This window comes from Chiloscyllium plagiosum, unplaced genomic scaffold, assembly GCF_037043375.1.
Source record: "Chiloscyllium plagiosum isolate Xiang-an unplaced genomic scaffold, Cpla_swu_hap1 HiC_scaffold_10, whole genome shotgun sequence".
Taxonomy (NCBI): Eukaryota; Metazoa; Chordata; class Chondrichthyes; order Orectolobiformes; family Hemiscylliidae; genus Chiloscyllium; species Chiloscyllium plagiosum.
The window spans coordinates 118,683,847-118,705,607 of record NW_028270148.1 but is presented as its reverse complement, the minus strand read 5'-3'; the positions used below and the strand labels follow the sequence as shown (position 1 = coordinate 118,705,607).

General features: G+C 44.9%; 3 protein-coding genes across 5 annotated transcripts in view; 2 read left to right on the top strand and 1 right to left on the bottom strand.

The window, feature by feature from the left end:
• Positions 1-1,314, top strand: part of LOC122557463 (centriole, cilia and spindle-associated protein-like) — a 9,892-nt gene extending 8,578 nt beyond the window's left edge. Inside the window, exon 3 of the mRNA XM_087991719.1 lies at positions 318-1,314. Within this exon, the coding sequence (XP_087847845.1) occupies positions 318-560 (243 nt within the window). The 3' untranslated portion in view covers positions 561-1,314. The remainder of the gene's footprint in view (positions 1-317) is intronic.
• Positions 1,315-4,626: 3,312 nt separating this feature from the next.
• pdcd2 (programmed cell death 2) lies at positions 4,627-17,357 on the top strand. 2 transcript variants are annotated; one of them, XM_043704247.2, is made up of 5 exons: positions 4,659-5,293; positions 11,267-11,398; positions 12,461-12,576; positions 13,026-13,139; positions 17,097-17,357. In XM_043704247.2, the coding sequence occupies exons 1-5, from the start codon at positions 4,771-4,773 to the stop codon at positions 17,256-17,258; spliced, it is 1,047 nt and encodes a 348-aa protein (XP_043560182.2). In that variant the 5' UTR covers positions 4,659-4,770; the 3' UTR covers positions 17,259-17,357. The 2 variants fall into 2 exon arrangements, with proteins under 2 accessions (XP_043560184.2, XP_043560182.2); XM_043704249.2 differs by lacking the exon at positions 11,267-11,398 and having other exon boundaries at positions 4,627-5,293.
• Positions 17,358-18,797: 1,440 nt separating this feature from the next.
• nup133 (nucleoporin 133) overlaps positions 18,798-21,761 on the bottom strand; it is a 62,173-nt gene continuing 59,209 nt past the window's right edge. For both annotated transcript variants that reach the window (XM_087991718.1, XM_043704246.2), the window contains exons 24-26: positions 19,994-20,070; positions 19,437-19,522; positions 18,798-19,074 (exon numbers count right to left, since the gene is read on the bottom strand). In XM_087991718.1, coding sequence (XP_087847844.1) covers positions 18,938-19,074; positions 19,437-19,522; positions 19,994-20,070 — 300 coding nt within the window. In that variant the 3' untranslated portion in view covers positions 18,798-18,937. The remainder of the gene's footprint in view (positions 19,075-19,436; positions 19,523-19,993; positions 20,071-21,761) is intronic.

Below are 21,761 nucleotides of genomic sequence, written 5' to 3'. Positions count from 1 at the left end.
GAAAATGGGATTAGACTAGATGGATGTTTGATCACTGATGTGGGCATGTTGGACTGAAGTGCCTTTTACTGTGCTGTAAAAGTCTTTGAGACTATATCCAGCTTTTGTTTATTTTTTTAGAGGGGGTGTAAATGAGACTAAAAGAAGATTTGCCAACAACTACTGTGTGAGCAAATGAGGACAAAGGTTATAATTGGAAAGATATTTAAGCTAAATTGTAAACTACATGCATAAAAGGTCTTGGCTAATATTCATTAAACTGTTATCTTTGTAAACAATGCAGTCTTTTTCCATAGTGAACTTTCTCTTTCTGACAGATTTATGAATCTGCAGTACGTGCTCATCACAGGCGTCAGGTACAGAAAGCCATGTGTACACCTCATAGACGACCCTGTGGTAAAGTGACATCGACCACCCACTTTCGTGCCGGGCAGTGTAAATCCTCTTTAGAACGTAAATCACTTTCTGATCACTTGCAAGTTCGAGTGTTGAAGCCTACTGGAGCAGAAGATCCCTGGCTGTCTGAATATATGAGATGTTATTCATCACGGTCACTCTGAGTCTTAGCAGCTTCCTGTTGGATAGAGCATGGGCCAATAGAATAGTTTATTTATTCTGGTCTGTTTTGGGCTCAATACTGGGCCCTAATTGGAGTGTATATTATGAGAGCTGATTCATGGATAATGCATAATTAGCAAACACTGAAATTGTTTTGCTGATTTGTAGAAAAGTTCCAGTGATAGTATTGGTGCATTGTCTTCAAATCACAACACATAACATTGACAGGACCACAGAGTTCCATTTCAAAATTGGGACATTTATTTCCTTGTGTTACAATTATTTTCAAAATTGATAATTATTGACTGTTCTGATTACTGTCAATTATGCAATGTGTACTATTGAGAGTGTCATTAGTTTGTAAATGGTAGATTTCACATGAATTTTTGTAGCTCAGTATTATTTTGCACAAATTGCTTAATTGCACTGGTAACCTTTAACTGTAGTTTTGTCATAACAGTATGCACTATCGTATAATGAGTGCACATCTTGTAAAGTTCATTGGGCTCTTTTCTATAGGGGTTCATATTTGTAACCTTTTTACACTTTTAGGGTTCCCTCTTGTCATTGTAGATAATCTGGTCACGATCACATTGCTCTTTTGTACATTACAACAGTGACTGCTTGTCAAAAGTACCTAATTAATTTGTAAAGCACTTTGGACAGTAGGAGGTTTGTGAAATGTGCTGTAAATAGAAGGCATTGCTTCTTATGATGTGTACCTGCTCAATAAATACATTCATTTTTGTGATTGTGCTCCTTTTTGTTTGCAGGCAATGACTTTTCTTTTATGCAAATAATCTGCCTTGTGAGGTGATCATAGCATGATTGGAGATTTACACACAGGATTTACATACAGTGCTTTTTCCTGTTAGGGGACAGGTAGCAACAGCAAGTTAAAAACATAGAAAGTAGGAGCAGAAGTAAACCACTTGACCCTTCAAGCCTGCTGCGCCATTCATTAAGATCATGGCTGATCAACCAACTCAATAGTCTGTCCCTGGCCCTATATATATCTGCTCCCAGGAGGACCAGTTCCAATACCGTACAACCCAGATGGCCGCCTCCTTCAAAGACCGCAATTTCCCCCCAGACGTGATCGACGATGCCCTCCACCACATCTCAGCCCTTGAGCCCTGCCCCTCCAATCGCCACCAGGACAGAACCCCACTGGTCCTCACCTACCACCCCACCAACCTCCATATACGTCGTATCATCCGTCGTCATTTCCGCCACCTCCAAACGGACCCCACAACCAGGGATATATTTCCCTCCCCTCCCCTATCAGCGTTCCGAAAAGACCACTCCCTCCGTGACTCCCTCGTCAGGTCCATACCCCCTACCAGCCCAACCTCCACTCCCAGCACCTTCCCCTGCAACCGCAAGAAATACAAAACTTGCGCCCACACCTCCCCCCTCACTTCCCTCCAAGGCCCCAAGGGATCCTTCCATATCCGCCACAAGTTCACCTACACCTCCACACACACATCATATACTGCATCCGCTGCACCCGATGTGGCCTCCTCTATATTGGGGAGACAGGCCGCCTACTTGCCGAACGTTTCAGAGAACACCTCTGGGACACCCGGACCAACCACCCCGTGGCTCAACACTTCAACTCCGCCTTCCACTCCACCAAGGACATGCAGGTCCTTGGACTCCTCCATCACCAGACTATAGCAACACGACGGCTGGAGGAAGAGCGCCTCATCTTCCGCCTAGGAACCCTCCAACCATAGAACATAGAACAATACAGCACAGAACAGGCCCTTCGGCCCACGATGTTGTGCCGAACTTCTAACCTAGATTAAGTACCCATCCATGTACCTATCCAAATGCCGCTTAAAGGTCGCCAATGATTCCGACTCTACCCAGAGAGTGGTGGGGGCATGGAATGCGCTGCCCGTGGGAGTGGTAAAGAACCCACCCCTGACATCTCCCCTATACCTTCCACCCTTCACCTTAAATTTATGTCCCCTTGTAACACTCTGTTCTACCCGGGGAAAAAGTTTCTGACTGTCTACTCTATCTATTCCTCTGATCATCTTATAAACCTCTATCAAGTCACCCCTCATCCTTCGCCGTTCCAACGAGAAAAGGCCGAGAACTCTCAACCTATCCTCGTACGACTTCCTCTCCATTCCAGGCAACATCCTGGTAAATCTTCTCTGCACCCTCTCCAAAGCTTCCACATCTTTCCTAAAGTGAGGCGACCAGAACTGCACATAGTACTCCAACTGTGGCCTAACCAAAGTCCTGTACAGCTGCAACATCACTTCACGACTCTTGAATTCAATCACAAGGGATGAACTTTGATTTCTCCAGTTTCCTCATTTCCCCTCCCCCCACCTTATCTCAGTCAAATCCCTCGAACTCAGCCCTGCCTTCCTAACCTGCAATCTTCTTGCTGACCTCTCCACCCCCACTCTGGCCTATCACCCTCACCTTGACCTCCTTCCACCTATCGCATTTCCAGTGCCCCTCCCAAGTCCCTCCTCCCTATCTTTTATCTTAGCCTGCTGGACACACTTTCCTCACTCCTGAAGAAGGGCTCATGCCCGAAACGTCGATTCTCCTGCTCCTTGGATGCTGCCTGACCTGCTGCGCTTTTCCAGCAACACATTTTCAGCCCTGGCCTATATACTTTGATCCCCTTAACCTCAAGGGCTAATCAAACTCCTTCTTGAAATCAGATAATGCTTTGGCCTTGACTGCTTTCTCTAGTAGTGAGTTCCACAGGCTTTCCTTATCTCAGTCCTAAATAGCTTTTGTTGCACCCTTAGATTGAGACCCCTATGGTTTGGACTTACCTGTCATCAGAAATGATTTTCCTAGGTCTACCCTGTCTAGTCCATTATATCCTTCCTGTGGTGTGGTGTCCAGATTGGCTCTCAGAAACAGATGTAGGTGCTGAGCTCCTCAAACCTGTTCCACCAATCAATGAGATCGTGGCTAATCTGTAGCTTAACAAAAGAGGACACCCTCCAAACTTGTCCTGATCATCATGCCCTAAAATAAGAAACCTTCCGTATCCTGTTCTTCCCTCCCTATTCCCGTAACCATCCAAATGCCTCTTAAATGTCACCAATGTGTCTACTACCTCCTCTTCTGGTAGTGTGTTGCAGACTCCTACCATTCTGTGCGACAACCTCCCGCACATATCTCCCTTAAACTTGGCCGCTCTCACTTTGAACCTGTGTCTCCTTGTAATTGAAACTTCAACCCTTGGGAAGAAACCCTCTGACTATCCAACCTATCTCTGCCTCTCAATTTTGTAGACCTCTATCAGGTCTCCTTTCAGCCGCGGACTTTCCAGTGAAAACAATCCTTGTCTTTTTAACCTTTCCTCACAGCCAGTGCCCTCGAGTCTGGATGGTGAACCTTCTCTGCACACTCTCCAAAGCTTCACGTCCAAAGGGAAATGCTCAGTATCAGAAAACAACTTCTGCTCGGTATTATTGTCCAGGCAGACCTGTGAAGATTAGGTGGAGTATGTTTTTCCCACTTCTTGGTTCTCTCTCCACCTACTGAAGACTCAGCCGAACAGGGATGTCCTTTGGACCCGATCAACCTGGTCAGTCGTGGAGCTTATGAGCAACTCTTTGTGGTGGACATTGAAGTACTTCCGTGTCTTCTCAGAGTACTTCTGTGTCTTTGCCACCATCACTGCTTTCTCCAAGTGCTGTTCAAAATTCTGGAGAACTGATTCATCTGCGCAAGGAAGATGTTACATGATAATCAACAGGACGTTTTCGTACTATGCTGAATCTAATCCCATTAGACCTCATGGGGTCCGGAATTGATATTTAGGACCCAATCGGCAACTTTTAGTGGCACAGTGGTTAGCGCTGCTGCCTCACAGCGCCAGAGACCCGGGTTCAACTCCCGCCTCAGGCGACTGACTGCACGTTCTCCCCGTGTCTGCGCGGGTTTCCTCCCACAGTCACAAAGATGTGCAGCTCAGGTGAATTGGCCATGTAAGGGGTAAATGTAGGGGTATGGGTGGGTTGCGCTTCGGCGGGTCGGTGTGGACTTGTTGAGCCGAAGGGCCTGTGTCCACATTGTAATGTAAATTAATCTAATCTCGAAGGACTCTACGTTCATTGGGTCAGTATCTGGAGGATTAGCTCCCGCCCCCGGATCGACTGTTCTCGCAGTCTATTCCTGGGGGAACCTTTAGGAAGACGGATAAGTTGCCGGAAGTGACGCAGCATGGAGGCCCTGGGCCTAGCAATGGCGTCAGATGGTGAAGCCTCGGCTCTGGTTGAGTTGGGTTTCGTGGAGCCGGCGCCCGCGGCCCGGCTACTGAGCTCGCAATTCCCCAGTAAAGTGGGAGGGCGGCCGGCGTGGCTGAGCCTGCAACTCCCGGAGCCCGAGCGGTTGCGGTGCGGCGGCTGCGCGCGGCCGATGATCTTCCTACTGCAGGTGTACGCGCCGCGGGGCCGCGCCTTTCACCGCACGCTCCTCGTCTTCTGCTGCGCGCACTCGCCCTGTCCGCGCCGCCGCTTCGCTGTTTTCCGGAGCCAGCTTGGCCGCGTCAATGAGTTCTACTCGCCCGAGCCCGAGCCCCAGCCCCAGCCCGAGGCGCCGAGGCCGGGCCCCCGCCTCTGCCGCGTCTGCGGAGCCTCCGGACCCAAGAGCTGTTCCCGCTGCCGCTGGGCCCATTACTGCGGGAAGGAGCATCAAAGCCTGGATTGGAAAGCGGGCCATCGAGAGGCCTGTGGCCAGGCGCTGGGTGAGTGATGGAGCCGCCAGTAACTAGCGGTAAACTGTTGCTAAATCTCTAACTAGCTGTAAACTAGTTACTAGGAGTAAAGCAGTAATTATTAGTAAACTCGTAACTAACTGGAGACAGAACCAGGTTGTGTTGAAGAGGAAGGAGTTGAAATACTGAATGGGACAGAATTTGTAAAGTGATATTAAAAAGGCACGAAGGCAACTGATGAATCATTGGAACTGGATTTGTCCACAGATACCAACCAGCTGCACCAGAGAGTCGCAAATGCCACAAAACTGCTGTAAAAAAAACAGGTGCAAGGCCAAGCCCAGCAACTACAAGTCAGTCAGTTTAACATCAGCAATGGGGAAGTTCGATAGAAACAATAATCCAGGACAAAATTAATCCACACTTAGACCATAAAACATACTTAAAAATCAAAGTTTGTGAGAAGATTTGTAGCTCGGGTGCTCGTCGTTGTGGTTCTGTTCGCCGAGCTGGAAGTTTTTGTTGCAAACGTTTCGTCCCCTGTCTAGGTGACATCCTCAGTGCTTGGGAGCCTCCTGTGAAGCACTTCTGTGATGTTTCCTCTGGCATTTATAGTGGTTTGAATCTGCCGCTTCCGGTTGTCAGTTCCAGCTGTCCGCTGCAGTGGTCGGTATATTGGGTCCAGGTCGATGTGCTTATTGATTGAATCTGTCGTTGAGTGCCAAGCCTCTAGGAATTCCCTGACTGTTCTCTGTTTGGCTTGTCCTATAATAGTAGTGTTGTCCCAGTCGAATTCATGTTGGTTATCCACCAGGTGATTTTTAACTTTGTACACCCCAGTCCAACACCGGCATCTCCATATCATGACCATAAAACATAAGCTGAATGGCCTAATTTCTGCTCCTATCGAATCTGCTCTGCCATTCAATCATAGCTCATAAAGTTAAAAATCACACATGTTATATAGAACATAGAAGAATACAGCGCAGTACAGGCCCTTTGGCCCTCGATGTTGCGCCGATCCAAGCCCACCTAACCTATACTAACCCACTATCCTCCATATACCTATCCAATGCCCGCTTAAATGCCCATAAAGAGGGAGAGTCCACCACTGCTGCTGGCAGGGCATTCCATGAACTTACGACTCGCTGAGTGAAGAACCTACCCCTAACTTCAGTCCTATATCTACCCCCCCTTAATTTAAAGCTATGCCCCCTTGTAATACCCGACTCCATACGCGGGAAAAGGTTCACACTGTCAACCCTATCTAACCCCCTAATCATCTTGTACACCTCAATCAAGTCACCCCTAAACCTTCTTTTCTCTAATGAAAACAGCCCCAAGTGTCTCAGTCTATCCTCATACGATCTTCCTTCCATACCAGGCAACATCCTGGTAAACCTCCTCTGCACCCGTTCCAGTGCCTCCACATCCTTCCTATAGTATGGCGACCAAAACTGCACACAATATTCCAGATACGGCGCACCAGAGTTTTATACAACTGCATCATGACCTCAGGACTCCGGAACTCAATTCCTCTTCCAATAAAAGCCAGTACGCCATATGCCTTCCTCACCGCACTATTTACCTGGGTGGCAACTTTCAGAGATCTGTGTACATGGACACCAAGATCCCTCTGCTCATCCACACTACCAAGTATCCGACCATTAGCCCAGTACCCCATCTTTTTGTTATTCTTCCCAAAGTGAATCACCTCACATTTAGCTACATTGAATTCCATTTGCCACCTTTCTGCCCAGTTCTGCAGCTTCTCTATATCCTGCTGTAACCTGCCACATCCTTCCTCACTGTCAACAACTCCTCCGACTTTCGTATCATCCGCAAACTTGCTCACCCAACCTTCTAACCCCTCTTCCAGGTCATTTATAAAAATGACAAACAGCAATGGTCCCAAAACAGATCTTTGCGGAACACCGCTAGTGACGGCACTCCATGAAGAAACTTTGCCATCAACTACTACCCTCTGTCTTCTTCCATCCAGCCAATTCCTAATCCAAACCTCCAACTCACCCTCAATGCCATATCTCCGTATTTTCTGCAGTAGCCTACCATGGGGAACCTTATCAAACGCCTTACTAAAATCCATATATACCACATCTACCGCTTTCCCCTCATTAACCTCCTTCGTCACCTTTTCAAAGAATTCAATAAGGTTTGTGGACTTTGCCCACAACAGAAGTGAGACTCACCGGCCTATAGTTACTAGGGTTATCCCTACTCCCCTTTTTGAACAAGGGAACCTCATTTGCTATCCTCCAGTCTTCTGGCACTACTCCTGTAGACAAAGAGGACATAAAAATCAAGGCCAATGGCTCTGCAATCTCCTCCCTTGCTTCCCAGAGAATCCTAGGATAAATGCCATCAGGCCCAGGGGACTTATCTATTTTCACCTTTTCCAGGATTTCCAACACCTCTTCTCTACATACCTCAAAGCCATCCATTCTACTTATTTGTGACTCAGTATTCACATCGACGACAATGCCCTGTTCCTGAGTAAATACTGAAGAAAAGTATTCATTCAGTGTCTCCCCAATCTCTTCCGCCTCCACACGCAACTTCCCACTACTATCCTTGACTGGACCTATTCCTACCCTAGTCATTCTTTTATTCCTAACATACCTATAGAAAGCCTTAGGGTTTTCCCTAATCCTACCGACTAAGGACCTTTCATGTCCCCTCCTTGCTGCTCTTAGCTCTCTCTTCAGGTCCTTCCTGGCTACCCTATAACTCTCAATCGCCCCAATTGAACCTTCACGTCTCATCTTGAGATAGGCCGCCCTCTTCCATTTAACAAGGGATTCCAATTCCTTATTAAACCACGGCTCCCTCGCACGACCCTTTCCTCCCTGCCTGACAGGTACATAATTATCAAGGACACTCAATAGTTGCTCCTTGAACAAGCTCCACATATCATTTACACTCTTGCCTTGGAGTCTACTTTTCCAAGCCACACATCCTAAGTCATGTCTCACCGCATCATAATTTCCCTGACCCCAGCTATAACTCTTGCCCTGTAGTACACACTTATCCCTCTCCATCACGAGAGTAAAAATCACCGAATTATGGTCACTATCCCCAAAGTGCTCACCTACCTCTAATTCTAACACCTGGCCTGGTTCGTTACCCAGAACCAAATCCAGTATGGCCTCACCTCTTGTTGGCCTGTCTACATATTGTGTCAGGAAACTCTCCTGCACACATTGAACAAACACTGACCCATCTAACGAACTTGAGCTATAGCTTTCCCAATCAATATCAGGAAAGTTAAAGTCCCCCATAACCACCACCCTATTACTGTCACTCATCTCCTGAATCACCTTCCCTATCCTTTCTTCTACGTTTCTAGGACTATTGGGAGGCCTGTAAAAGACTCCTAACAGGGTGACCTCACCTTTCCTATTCCGAACCTCAGCCCAAACTACCTCAGATGGCAAGTCCTCATCCATCGTCCTTTCCACCACTGTAATACTATCTTTGACAAGCAATGCCACACCTCCCCCTCTTTTACCCCCACCTCTGACCCTACTAAAACATTTAAATCCTGGAACCTGCAACAGCCAATCCTATCCCTGTTCTAGCCATGTCTCCGTAATAGCCACAACATCGAAGTCCCAGGTACCAACCCACGCTGCAAGTTCACCTACCTTATTTCGTATACTTCTTGCATTGAAGTATACACACTTCAAGCCACTTTCCTGTTTACAGACACCCTCCTTGGAAATTGATGCCATGTTCCTAACCTCCCTACACTCCAGGCCCTGCACCCTGAAGCTACAATCTGGGTTCCCATGCCCCTGCAGAGTTAGTTTAAACCCCCCCCCCCAAGAGCACTAGCAAACCTCCCCCCAAGGATACTGGTGCCCCTCAGGTTCAGGTGTAGACCATCCTGTTTATAGAGGTCCCACCGTCCCCAGAAAGAACCCCAGTTATCCAAAAACCGGAATCCCTCCCTCCTGCACCATCCCTGTAGCCACGCATTTAAGTGTTCTCTTTCCCTATTCCTCGAATCTCTATCACGTGGCACGGGTAACAAACCAGAGACAACAACTCTGTTCGTTCTAACTCTGAGCTTCCAACCTAGCTCCCTGAAAGTCTGTCTAACATCCTCGGCACTCCTCCTACCTATGTCGTTGGTGCCAATATGGACCACGACTTCGGGCTGCTCCCCCTCCCCCTCCAGGACCCGGAAAACACGATCAGAGACATCACGTACCCTTGCACCTGGGAGGCAACATACCAATCGTGAGTCTCTCTCGTTCCCACAAAACCGCCTATCTGTGCCCCTAACTATCGAGTCCCCAATTACTACTGCTCTGCTCTTCTTCACCCTTCCCTTCTGAGTAACGGGGACAGGCTCCGTGCCAGAGACCTGAGCCCCGTTACTTACCCCTGGTAAGTCATCCCCCCCACAAGTATCCAAAACGGTATACTTGTTCTTGAGGGGAATGGCCGCAGGGGGACCCTGCACTGGCTGCTTCCTCCCAGTCCCCCTCACTGTCACCCATCTATCTGCCATCTTTGGAGTTACTACTTCCCTATAACTCTGATCTATGACCCCCTCTGCCTCCCGAATGATCCGAAGTTCATCCAACTCCAGCTCCAGTTCCCTAACACGGTCTTGGAGGAGCTGGAGATGGGTGCACTTCCTGCAAGTGTAATCGGCAGGGACGTCGATGGCATCCCTCACCTCATACATGTTGCAGGAGGAACATTGCACTGCCTTCACTGCCATCCCTCTAAAGCTAACTTTTATTTTAAAAAAAACTGGGTCTAAAGAATACAACAAGCAAAATTCAGCACTTACCTACTTACCACAACAGGTGTTATTATTAGGTTAGAGGAGGAGGGCGGGTGGGAGGCACTACCCGTGTAGTGCCTCGGGTTCCTCTCCTTCGCGCTTTTAAAGGGGGAAAAAACCTACCCAGGTAAGCTTACACTAACTGCTTCCGGGTCTCGGCTGCCCCTCTGGTCGTCGTCACTTCCCCCTGGTGCTCCCGCTCTTTCTGTGAAGAGAGAGAAAAAAAACACCGCTGCCCGCTACCGGTAAGCACTTTTAAAACCAAACGAACAGTCGAACAGGTTTAATTGGAAGCACTAGCTTTTGGAGCGCTGCTCCTTCAGGTGGTTGTGGAGGACACAATTGTAAGGCACAGAATTTATAGCAAAAATTTACAGTGTGATGTAACTGAAATTGTACATTGAAAAATACCTTGTCTGTTGAGTCTTTCATCTGTTCGAATACCATGATAGTTTCACTTCTTTCATGTGTAAATCACAAAACTTTTTTAAAAACGTTGCATTCTCACGTTAACTGTAACAATTGGTGTTAGCTATACAATAGGTGTTGAAGGTGTTAGCCCCCTGTGTTCTCTGTCTGTGCCATAATGTTTAGATTGATTCTAATCTAAAAAGTGAGATAAGAGGTTTACATGAATTCATGCAGTTTTTGAGCTAAGTACAATGTAACTCTGAGTACAAATTCACCCCACAAATGTATATGTATATGTGTGCATGTGGATCTTTGTGTCTAGTGTGCTTCCAATTAAACCTGTTGGACTATAACCTGGTGTTGTGTGATTTTTAATTTTGTACACCCCAGTCCAACACCAGCAACTCCAAATCATAGCTGATAAATTTCTCAACCCCATTCTCCCCATAACCCTTCATACTCAAGAACCTATCTCCGTCTTAAATATACTCAACGACCATTTTCACAACTCACTGAGCTAGCATTTCTGAATTATGGTGAGAGGCCAGCAGTGATAGGAGTCAACAACAGAGGACTGTACAGATATATGCAAACAAATTCTGAGTTACCTGCATCAGTACCCAGATATTCATTTCCTCCATTCCAGGAAATTCTTCTGTGAAACCAAGGGAGTGGGGAATCCTAGATTCCTCCCTCAGGAGGACCAACATTATCCAACCAGACGCTGTGGCCAATTCCTTGGGTAGTAGTGCTGAGTGTTTATTCCTTTGCAGGTAAAGCAGGTAGTCTGTCTTCCCTCAACATCCTTTTCCCAGAGTTTGAACTGGTGATGGAACTTGAGGACTCTGAGGACCAGGAGCGAGAAAATGTGACATGTGGAGAGCCACTGGTGGCAGCAGACTATGGTAAGTAAAAGTTGTATTAGCAATTTATTTTAACAATTGCCTGTACTCTCCTTTGGGATCCTGTCAAGTTAAAGTTAAAAATCACATAACATCTGGTTATAGTCCAACAGGTTTATTTGGAATCAGTAGCTTTCGGAGCACTGTTCTTTCAGGTAGTTGTGGAGTATAAGATTGTAAGACACAGAATTTATAGCAAACGTTTACAGTGTGATGCAACTGAAATCATATATTGAAAAAGATCTGGATTGTTTAAGTCTCTCATCTTTTAGAATGACTGTTGGTTGCACTTCTTTCATATGTAAATCCCAGAGCTTTCTTTTTAAAGTTACATTCTCAAGTGAACCTTAACAATAGATGTCATGTCAGCTCAGATAATGCATTGAAAGTGTGAGGTGCCCTGTGTGAGGCTGTCTGTGCCCCAATGTTCAGACTTATTCTATTTCTAAAAAAGGGATTTACAGAGTCTAATGCAGTTTTTGAGCAAAATAACATAATTCTCCAAGTACAAATTCACCCCACACACTTGTGTGTTCAACTAGATAAAAAATCTCAGGCAAAGCATTTAAAATCAAATATGGCTTTAAACTAGAAAAGTAAGAGATCAGAACTGGTTTGTGTTGGTAACTTTTTATTGTTTTGTAGCTCAAAGTCTAATTTCCAACATTAAATGACTAGTTACTGATAGCCATCACTAGAATACAACAGCAATTATGGCATAGATTTATTGTTTATAATTTGTTTTTGCTTGATACAAGTTTTGTTTCAAATTCTAACTCTCGTTTAATATGTAATGATAAATAAAATACCCTAAACTGTTTGAGACCTGAAAGATGCAGGAAGGGGACAAATGAGTAAAGAATTAAAATATTTCTCCTAAACCTGCGCACGTTCTAAAGTTTATATCCAAATTCTGGGCGATAAGTAATTCAGCTGGAGAGTATTTTCACTTGTTTTGAGTTTTGTTTCAGTCTTTGAATAGCAGTGACCCCAAACACTTAGTTAGGGAAGTAGGATAGAGGATTGATGAGTTCTGGTAATAACGTATGTCTCTACTGTTTTGAGATTGTGTGACTGAGGGCCTTGCCCAAGAGGAGCTGGAGGCCATGGCAAAACATGAGTCAAAGGAAGACCGCATCTTTGCAAAGTTTAAGAGGAGGATAGCACTTGCGCCTGATCAGGTACATATATCCTGTACTGTTTTCTTTCCTCTTGAGTTTGGTTACAATACAGAGCAGTAATCTGTTACACAGACCTGAGACAGTAGTTTTATCAATTACCAGATGTGCACCGCTGGCTTGACACTGCAGGGGTTCAGTTCATTTTGAGTAAGAGATCAGTCATATCTGAGCTATAGTTCTTGCCTTCCATTTGCTACTTTCTTTGAGTGTCAAAGTGGAGGAATTTCAGCCCATCATGCCTGCAGTGACTGTTTGAAAGAAAGACTCCCCCATTTGGTGCAGATGCAGGAAGTAGAATACTTTATGGTAAGGTGATTTTGAATTTCATGATCCTATTTGAGTTTAGAAATGTTCAACAGCCAAGGGTAATGAATTTGATTTCACTTGAAACAACAAGGTGGAACTTTTTTGAAGCACAGAATGCACATCTCTATTGTTCCTTGTTATAGGTGTTGCGTTACTGCAGAGGAGGAAGCCCATTGTGGGTGTCTGAGGAGAATGTTCCTTCCGATGTAGATATCCCTAGCTGTGCATGTGGGGCCAAACGTGAATTTGAATTTCAGGTATGAATTATTCTGTTGACCTTTTGCAGAGTTCTGTCCAGTGATCCTAAAAAGTTTAGAAGTTTGACTCTTGTATATCATAATGAGTTTAGTGGCCATTTCAAGTGGTATTGGATAACTGATTGCTGTGATAATTGGTAGTTTTCTAAGATGGTGCTTTGACACACATCTAATTTCACTGCGATCACCTCTTATTCTTTCAAACTTATCCTGTTTTGTTGAATCTGTCATAGAACATAGAACAATACAGCACAGAACAGGCCCTTCGGCCCACGATGTTGTGCCGAACTTCTAACCTAGATTAAGTACCCATCCATGTACCTATCCAAATGCCGCTTAAAGGTCGCCAATGATTCCGACTCTACCACTCCCACGGGCAGCGCATTCCATGCCCCCACCACTCTCTGGGTAAAGAACCCACCCCTGACATCTCCCCTATACCTTCCACCCTTCACCTTAAATTTATGTCCCCTTGTAACACTCTGTTGTACCCGGGGAAAAAGTTTGACTGTCTACTCTATCTATTCCTCTGATCATCTTATAAACCTCTATCAAGTCACCCCTCATCCTTCGCCGTTCCAACGAAAAAAGGCCGAGAACTCTCAACCTATCCTCGTACGACTTCCTCTCCATTCCAGGCAACATCCTGGTAAATCTTCTCTGCACCCTCTCCAAAGCTTCCACATCTTTCCTAAAGTGAGGCGACCAGAACTGCACACAGTACTCCAACTGTGGCCTAACCAAAGTCCTGTACAGCTGCAACATCACTTCACGACTCTTGAATTCAATCCCTCTGCTAATGAACGATAATACTTCATAGGCCTTCTTACAAACTCTATCCACCTGAGTGGCAACCTTCAAAGATCTATGTACATAGACCCCAAGATCCCTCTGTTTCTCCACCTGACTAAGAACCCTACCATTAACCCTGTATTCCGCATTCTTATTTGTTCTTCCAAAATGGACAACCTCACACTTGGCAGGGTTGAACTCCATCTGCCACTCCTCAGCCCAGCTCTGCATCATATCTAAGTCCCTCTGCAGCCGACAACAGCCCTCCTCACTGTCCACAACTCCACCTATCTTCGTATCATCTGCAAATTTACTGACCCACCCTTCGACTCCCTCATCTAAGTCATTAATAAAAATTACAAACAGCAGAGGACCCAGAACTGATCCCTGCGGAACTCCACTTGTAACTGGGCTCCAGGCTGAATATTTACCATCTACCACCACTCTCTGCCTTCGACCGGTTAGCCAGTTTTCTATCCAATTGGCCAAATTTCCCTCTATCCCATGCCTCCTGACTTTCCGCATAAGCCTACCATGGGGAACCTTATCAAATGCCTTACTAAAATCCATGTACACTACATCCACTGCTCTTCCCTCATCCACATGCTTGGTCACCTCCTCGAAGAATTCAATAAGACTTGTAAGGCAAGACCTACCCTTCACAAATCCGTGCTGGCTGTCCCTAATCAAGCAGTGTCTTTCCAGATACTCATGAATCCTATCCCTCAGTACCCTTTCCATTACTTAGTCTTACTTCTGTGGTAGGCAAACAGGCCTGTAATTCCCGGGGTTATCCCTATTCCCTTTTTTGAACAGGGGCACAACATTCGCTACTCTCCAGTCCCCTGGTACCACCCCCGTTGCCAGTGAAGACGAGAAGATCATTGCCAACGGTACTGCAATTTCCTCTCTTGCTTCCCACATAATCCTAGGATATATCCCGTCAGGCCCGGGGGACTTGTCTATCCTCAAGTTGTTCAAAATGTCCAACACATCTTCCTTCCTAACAGGTATCTCTTCTAGCTTACCAGTCCATTTCACACTCTCCTCTTCTACAATACGGTCCCTCTCGTTCGTAAATACTGAAGAGAAGTACTTGTTCAAGACCTCTCCTATCTCTTCCGACTCAATACACAGTCTCCCACTACTGTCCTTGATCGGACCTACCCTCGTTCTCGTCATTCTCAGGTTTCTCACATACGCATAAAATGCCTTGGGGTTATCCTTGATCCTATCCGCCAACGATTTTTCATGCCCTCTCTTAGCTCTCCTAATCCCTTTCTTCAGGTCCCTTCTGGCTATCCTGTATCCCTCCACTGCTCTGTCTGAATCCTGTTTCCTCAACCTTATGTAAGCCTCCTTCTTCCTCTTTACCAGACATTCAACCTCTCTCGTCAACCAAGGCTCCCTCACACGACCATTTCTTTCCTGCCTGATAGGTACATACATATCATGGACACGTCGTATCTGCTCTTTGAAAAAGTTCCACATTTCCACCACATCCTTCCCTGACAGCCTATGCTCCCAACTAATGCTCCTCAAATCCTGCCTTACAGCATCGTAATTTCCCTTCCCCCAATTATAAAATCTACCTTGTTGTGCGCACCTATCTCTCTCCATAACCAAGGTGAAAGTCACAGAATTGTGGTCACCATCACCAAAATGTTCACCCACTAACAAGCCCACCACTTGTCCCGGTTCATTACCGAGTACCAAATCCAATATGGCCTCCCCTCTGGTTGGACAATCTACATACTGCGTTAGAAAAGCTTCCTGGACACACTGCACAAACACCGCCCCATCCAATCTACTTGATCTAAAGAGCTTCCAATCAATATTTGGGAAGTTGAAGTCGCCCATGACTATGACCCTGTGGCTTCTGCACCTTTCCAAAATCTGTTTCCCAATCTGTTTCTCCACATCTCTGCTGCTATTGGGGGGCCTATAGTAAACACCCAACAAGGTGACTGCACCTTTCCTATTTCTGACTTCAGCCCATACTACCTCCAGAGGCAGATCCCCCTCAAACTTCCTTTCTGCAGCCGTTATACCATTTCTAATTAGCAATGCCACCCTCCCTAATCTTACTGAAACACCTGTAACCAGGAACCTCCAACAGCCATTCCTGTCCCACATCTATCCACGTTTCCGTGATGGCCACAACATCGTAGTCCCAGGTACCGATCCACGCCTTAAGTTCACCCACCTTATTTCTGATACTCCTTGCGTTGAAGTATACGCACTTGAGCCCATCTCTGTGTCCGCAAGTAGTCCCTGTCAGTGCTACCTTCTCCACAGCCTCCCTACAGTCTTGGGCATCCTGACAAACAGCTAACCTACTTGCTGGACTACAAGTCCGGATCCCATCCCCCTGCCAAATTAGTTTAAACCCCCCCGAAGAGTGCTAGCAAACCTACCCCCCAGGATATTGGTGCCCTTCTGGTTCAGGTGCAACCCGTCCTGTTTGTACAAGTCCCACCTTCCCCAGAATGCAGTCCAATTGTCCAAATATCTGAAGCCCTCCCTCCTACACCAGCCTTGCAGCCACGTGTTCAACTGCACTCTCTCCCTATTCTTTACCTCACTGTCACGTGGCACCGGCAACAACCCAGAGATGACGACTCTGTCTGTCCTAGCTTTTAGCTTCCAGCCTAACTCCTTGAGCTCTTGAATGACCTCCCCACCCCTCTTCCTACCTATGTCGTTGGTGCCAATGTGCACACCCTCCCCCTTAAGGATTCTGAAGACACGGTCTGAGACGTCTCGGACCCTAGCACCCGCGAGGCAACAAACCATCCGTGAGTCTCGCCCATGTCCACAGAACCGCCTGTCCGTCCCTCTAACTAGAGAGTCCCCTATAACTAGCGCTCTCCTCCTCTCCCCCTGTCCTCACAGGACAGTCCGCTTATCCCAGGAATCAGTTGTTATATTGTCTAAGGTGAGCTCATGTATTGTTGGGTAAGGAGACTAAAACTACGCCATCTGTAAGGTGTAGCTGCAGCTAGCCATCTATACTGCACATTCCCTAACGATAAAGACTAACATATAATTTGATTTCCTAATGGCTTGTTGTACTTGAGACAGGGCTAATTTTATAGCAATAAGAACTTGTGCAATGTGTGAAGTGAACATTAGCCACTAAATTTTCACTTTTACAATTTTCAGGTAATGCCACAGCTTCTGAACCATCTCAAAATGGACAGTTTTGGAGAGAGTTTGGACTGGGGAACACTTGTTGTTTATACCTGTGAACAAAACTGTGACCACGGCAACGAATACAGTGCAGAATGTATCTGGAAACAGGATTTTTCTGCGGATCACCTGTGATTGTTCACTACATCTCTATCAGCTTGTCTTTTAATTAAGATATTTGCTAAAAAATGTAAGGTACTGTACAGACTAATAAATCAGTAATTTTATCCCCTCTACCATTGTCTGTGATTTAGGCAAAAAAAGATATTACATTTTAAGGGGCATGAAAGATCCTGTGCCAGGTTAAGCTACTGGCCTGCAGAGGGTGGAGGGGGAAAGCTGGTTCTTCCATGTGTGCTGAGCAAAAGATCAGAATATTGGGAAATAGAAAGGACAATTACTGAAAAAAATACACTTGTCAAAGCTTTTTGCTTTGCCCTTGTCAAGACAATCCACGTGTTTAGTTTGATATAGCTTATGTTAAATGTTTCCCTGGTATTTCGTCTAAGTTCTCAGTACATGTTTCATTATACCCTCCCTACTCCTGTATTCACTGCCTTGACTAATTAATCCAATTATCCTATATTCCTCCTCAACCACCTTATCCACCTGTCCTATTGCCTTAAAGGATTTATGGATGTGAACACAAAGGTTCCCTCTGTGCTTCCTGGAGTCCTGCCATTCTCCCTTGTTAGAATTACAGAATTGCTAGAGTGCAGAGACACGCTATTCAGTTGATCAAATCTGTACCGTTTCTGCAAAGAGCATCTCACTCAGACCCACCCCAACCTCGTAACCATGTAAAAATCTCATGGCGAGGTTAACTAGCAAACCTGTACATCTTAGGACACTGGCAGTTTTTTGTGTGGTCAATCCATTAACCTACATTTCTTTGGACTGAGACTAGGGAACACTATTTATCTCTGGAAAAATTCACAAACATGAAGTTCTCCTGGCAAAATCATGCTTACTTTCCTCCATTAAGCCTGGTCTTTCCAAGTGGTAATTAATTCTGTCCCTTAGGATTTTATCTATGGTTCCCCATCACTGATGTTAGACTCACGTGGCCAGGAACAGGTAGCTGATTGAGTTACAGATGATAATGAACATTAGTCTGACAACAACTATCTGACAGGCTCCTGGCTAGCTGAAAAACCTGCAGGTGTGAACAATACTGGCATAAGGTGTGATTTTCTCTCCAATAAAATATCTGAAGAAAACCTATTTTTCCTGTACCGTTTGCTGAAAACTGTGTCCTTTAACCAATAATTAACAGATTTTGCAGTTAATGTACCAAGCACCTGTGACTCCTATAAAGTGAAAAGAACCTGGAGAACTGAAAATCCTGGAGGATCATCTCTGCATATCTTCTGGCTCTACAGTTTGCCACCTCAATCCTTCAAGGGCTTTATTCTCTCTCTGGTTACATTCTTGCCTGTAATATACTTTCAAAATGCCTTAGAGTTCTTTATTACGAACAGGAAAATTACTTACCATGGGTTTCCTTTTACAAATATCCCCATTTGAGAGAAGCATTATGAGTAGAAAGAACCAATTTTTTAAAAAAATGGGATCAGTGACTCGGCTACTAAATACTTTGCCCGTCAGCCCGCCTTATTCAATCCTACATCAAACAGACCCCCATTCAGATTGGAAGCAGCAAGTTTGTGACCTTTGTAAAATTAAACAACTTTCATAAGCACAAATTAATTCATTTATTTTATACAAAAGTTTAAACATTGCAGCTCGCTTTTTCTGCAGCTCCTGACAGGAGCGAAGAATCTTAAAAAAATAGGCTGATGACACACAGCAAATCAGGATTGTAGTTTAAAATAATGTTCATAGATTGCTTGTAGAAGGAATTCAAAATAGGAATTAGATCTCAGGGTTACGAGATACTCTGATTTCAGCAGGTCCTTCACTTCTGGCAAATAATATTTCAGCTGAACTCCTAAAAATGAAAGATATTTGAAAAATAGTAATCAATACACACCAGTCTATCAAAATCAACAAAACGTAGTTGGCTAGAGGAAGGATATTACAGCTCTTACAGCTATTCAGGACCTGGCTATTTCAGGCAGTGCTACAATACTCAAAGGATGCAACATAACCCCCATTAGAGACATTACAGCATACTAGCCATCTGGCACAGCCCTCTGACTGAACAGAAACATATTGCATCATATGGATGAATTAATAATAAAATGAGACTGGGTATATACCCACATGCACTTATCACAAAGCACTTTAGTACTTGATATTAAATACTGAATCAGAACAAGCTGTTTCAAGAAGCAGTTGAATAACACTCACCTTCATCCATGAGCTTTTTAATAACCTTTATCAGTACAGTTTCCTTTGCAGCTTCAATGGGATCATCTTTTGCATCAAAAGACCAACTGCGGAAAAACAAGACAAGCAGAATGTTCTCTGGTGAGTTTTTGTCAATTCAGAGTTGAAGAATTGCCAAGGGTTGGTGATAGCTAACCCATGACAACAGCCAGCATGTGAGTAATTAACCACTTTCATCATCATCATCATAGGGAAAGATTCCAACCAAAATGTTTGTTAATGAAAACAATTTACAAATAAATATTTTTAAAAATTACACTTGCAACTCACCATGGGAACTAAGAACATTGGAGGCTGTATTTCTAGTGTGTTTCACCATAGAATGGGAGATGGAAAACAAGGACTTAATGAGAGGTGGGAGTAGCCAAATCACTTAATAAAAGTCTTTTATGTTTTCTATACTATGCTTGCAGCATAGTTTCACAAAGCTAACAAACAACATTACTGTGTTTATGAATAGATAACGGTTCCTTTTAATGCGTACACGGATGAGGATAGAAAAACCAGAATGCACTTACTTGTCTCTCTGAATAGCTTGGCAGAAGATTTCCAGTTTCAATGACTCAATGTTAGTATGAGCCTCCAGACCCTCCTCCTTCAGACAGCAAACAGACAAAAAACAGTTAGCTTCCAAAATAATTCAAGAGCTGCTATACATCTGTCCCTATACACCTGAGGTATAAAGCCTCAGCCGGATGTTCTCCTCCAAATGTACAATATTCTCATTCCACATGCCTGTCCTGTTCCCATTCCCTGTTTGTTTACTTCAACCACAAACTATTCCTGCATTTTTTCACTGCCTCTCAACCTACATGCAAATAAAACACCTGCTCACTTTTAAGTCTCACAAGGTTATATTGACGTCCCTTGTTCTAATGTTCTTCTTTATTACTAATCAGTTTCTTTCTATCAACTGGGGTCAATTTTAAATATTCCCATGAAATGACACTCCAGATTAAAAAAAAAGTCGAAACAAAGATAACCTGGAGCTGATTGAGGAAGTTCAGAGAAAGTTGGTGAGTCAGGAAAGCTTCATTGATGCCACCAGGACTTAGCTCAAGACTGACTCAGTCAAGCAAACACTAAACATAACTTATTAGGCAAGAAGGGCCTCTTACTGAGATATTTGTATCAGCGATAGTCACCGGTGAGGTGCTAGAAGACTGGAGGTTGGCAAATGTGGTGCCACTGTTTAAGAAGGGCAGTAAAGACAAGCCAGGGAACTATAGACCAGTGAGCCTGACCTCGGTGGTGGGCAAGTTGTTGGAGGGAATCCTGAGGGACAGGATATACATGTATTTGGAAAGGCAAGGACTGATTAGGTATAGTCAACATAGCTTTGTGCATGGGAAATTATGTCTCACAAACTTGATCGAGTTTTTTTAAGAAGTAACAAAGAAGATTGATGAGGGCAGAGTGGTAGATGTGATCTATATGGACTTCAGTAAGGTGTTCGACAAGGGAGACTGATTAGCAAGGTTAGATCTCATGGAATACAGGGAGAACTAGCCATTTGGATACAACTGGCTCAAAGGTAGAAGACAGAGGGTGGTGGTCGTGGAGGGTAGTTTTTCAGATAGGAGGCCTGTGAAGTGTGGAGTGCCACAAGGATTGGTGCTGGGTCCTCCACTTTTTGTCATTTACATAAATGATTTGGATGCGAGCATAAGAGGTACCGTTAGTACACCAGATGACACCAAAATTGGAGGTGTAGTGGATAGCAAAGAGGGTTACCTCCGACTATATCAGGATCTTGACCAGATGGGCCAATGGGCTGAGAAGTGGCAGATGGAGTTTAATGCAGATAAATGGGAGGTGCTGCATTTTGGGAAAGCAAATCTTAGCAGGACTTATACACTTTAATGGTAAGGTCCTAGGGAGTGTTGCTGAACAAAGAGACCTTGGAGTGCAGGTTCATAGCTCCTTGAAAGTGGAGTTGCAGGTAGATAGGATAGTGAAGGCGGCGTTTGGTATGCTTTCCTTTATTGGTCAGAGTATGGAGTACAGGAGTTGAGAGGTCATGTTGCGGCTGTACAGGACATTGGTTAGGCCACTGTTGGAATATTGCATGCAATTCTGGTCTCCTTCCTATCAGAAAGATGTTGTGAAACTTGAAAGGGTTCAGAAAAGATTTATAAGGATCTAGCCAGGGTTGGAGGATCTGAGCTACAGGGAGAGGCTGAACAGGCTGGGGCTGTTATCCCTGGAGCGTTGGAGGCCGAGGGGTGACCTTATAGAGATTTACAAAATTATGAGGGGCATGGATAGGATAAATGGACAAAGTCT

Excerpts from the sequence above, each read along its gene's own strand:
- pdcd2 (XM_043704247.2), top strand. The coding sequence starts at position 4,771 with ATGGAGGCCCTGGGCCTAGCAATGGCGTCAGATGGTGAAGCCTCGGCT. Across the intron at positions 5,294-11,266 it reads GGCCTGTGGCCAGGCGCTGG|GTAAAGCAGGTAGTCTGTCT; the intron begins GTGAGTGATGGA and ends ATTCCTTTGCAG. Across the intron at positions 13,140-17,096 it reads AACGTGAATTTGAATTTCAG|GTAATGCCACAGCTTCTGAA; the intron begins GTATGAATTATT and ends TACAATTTTCAG.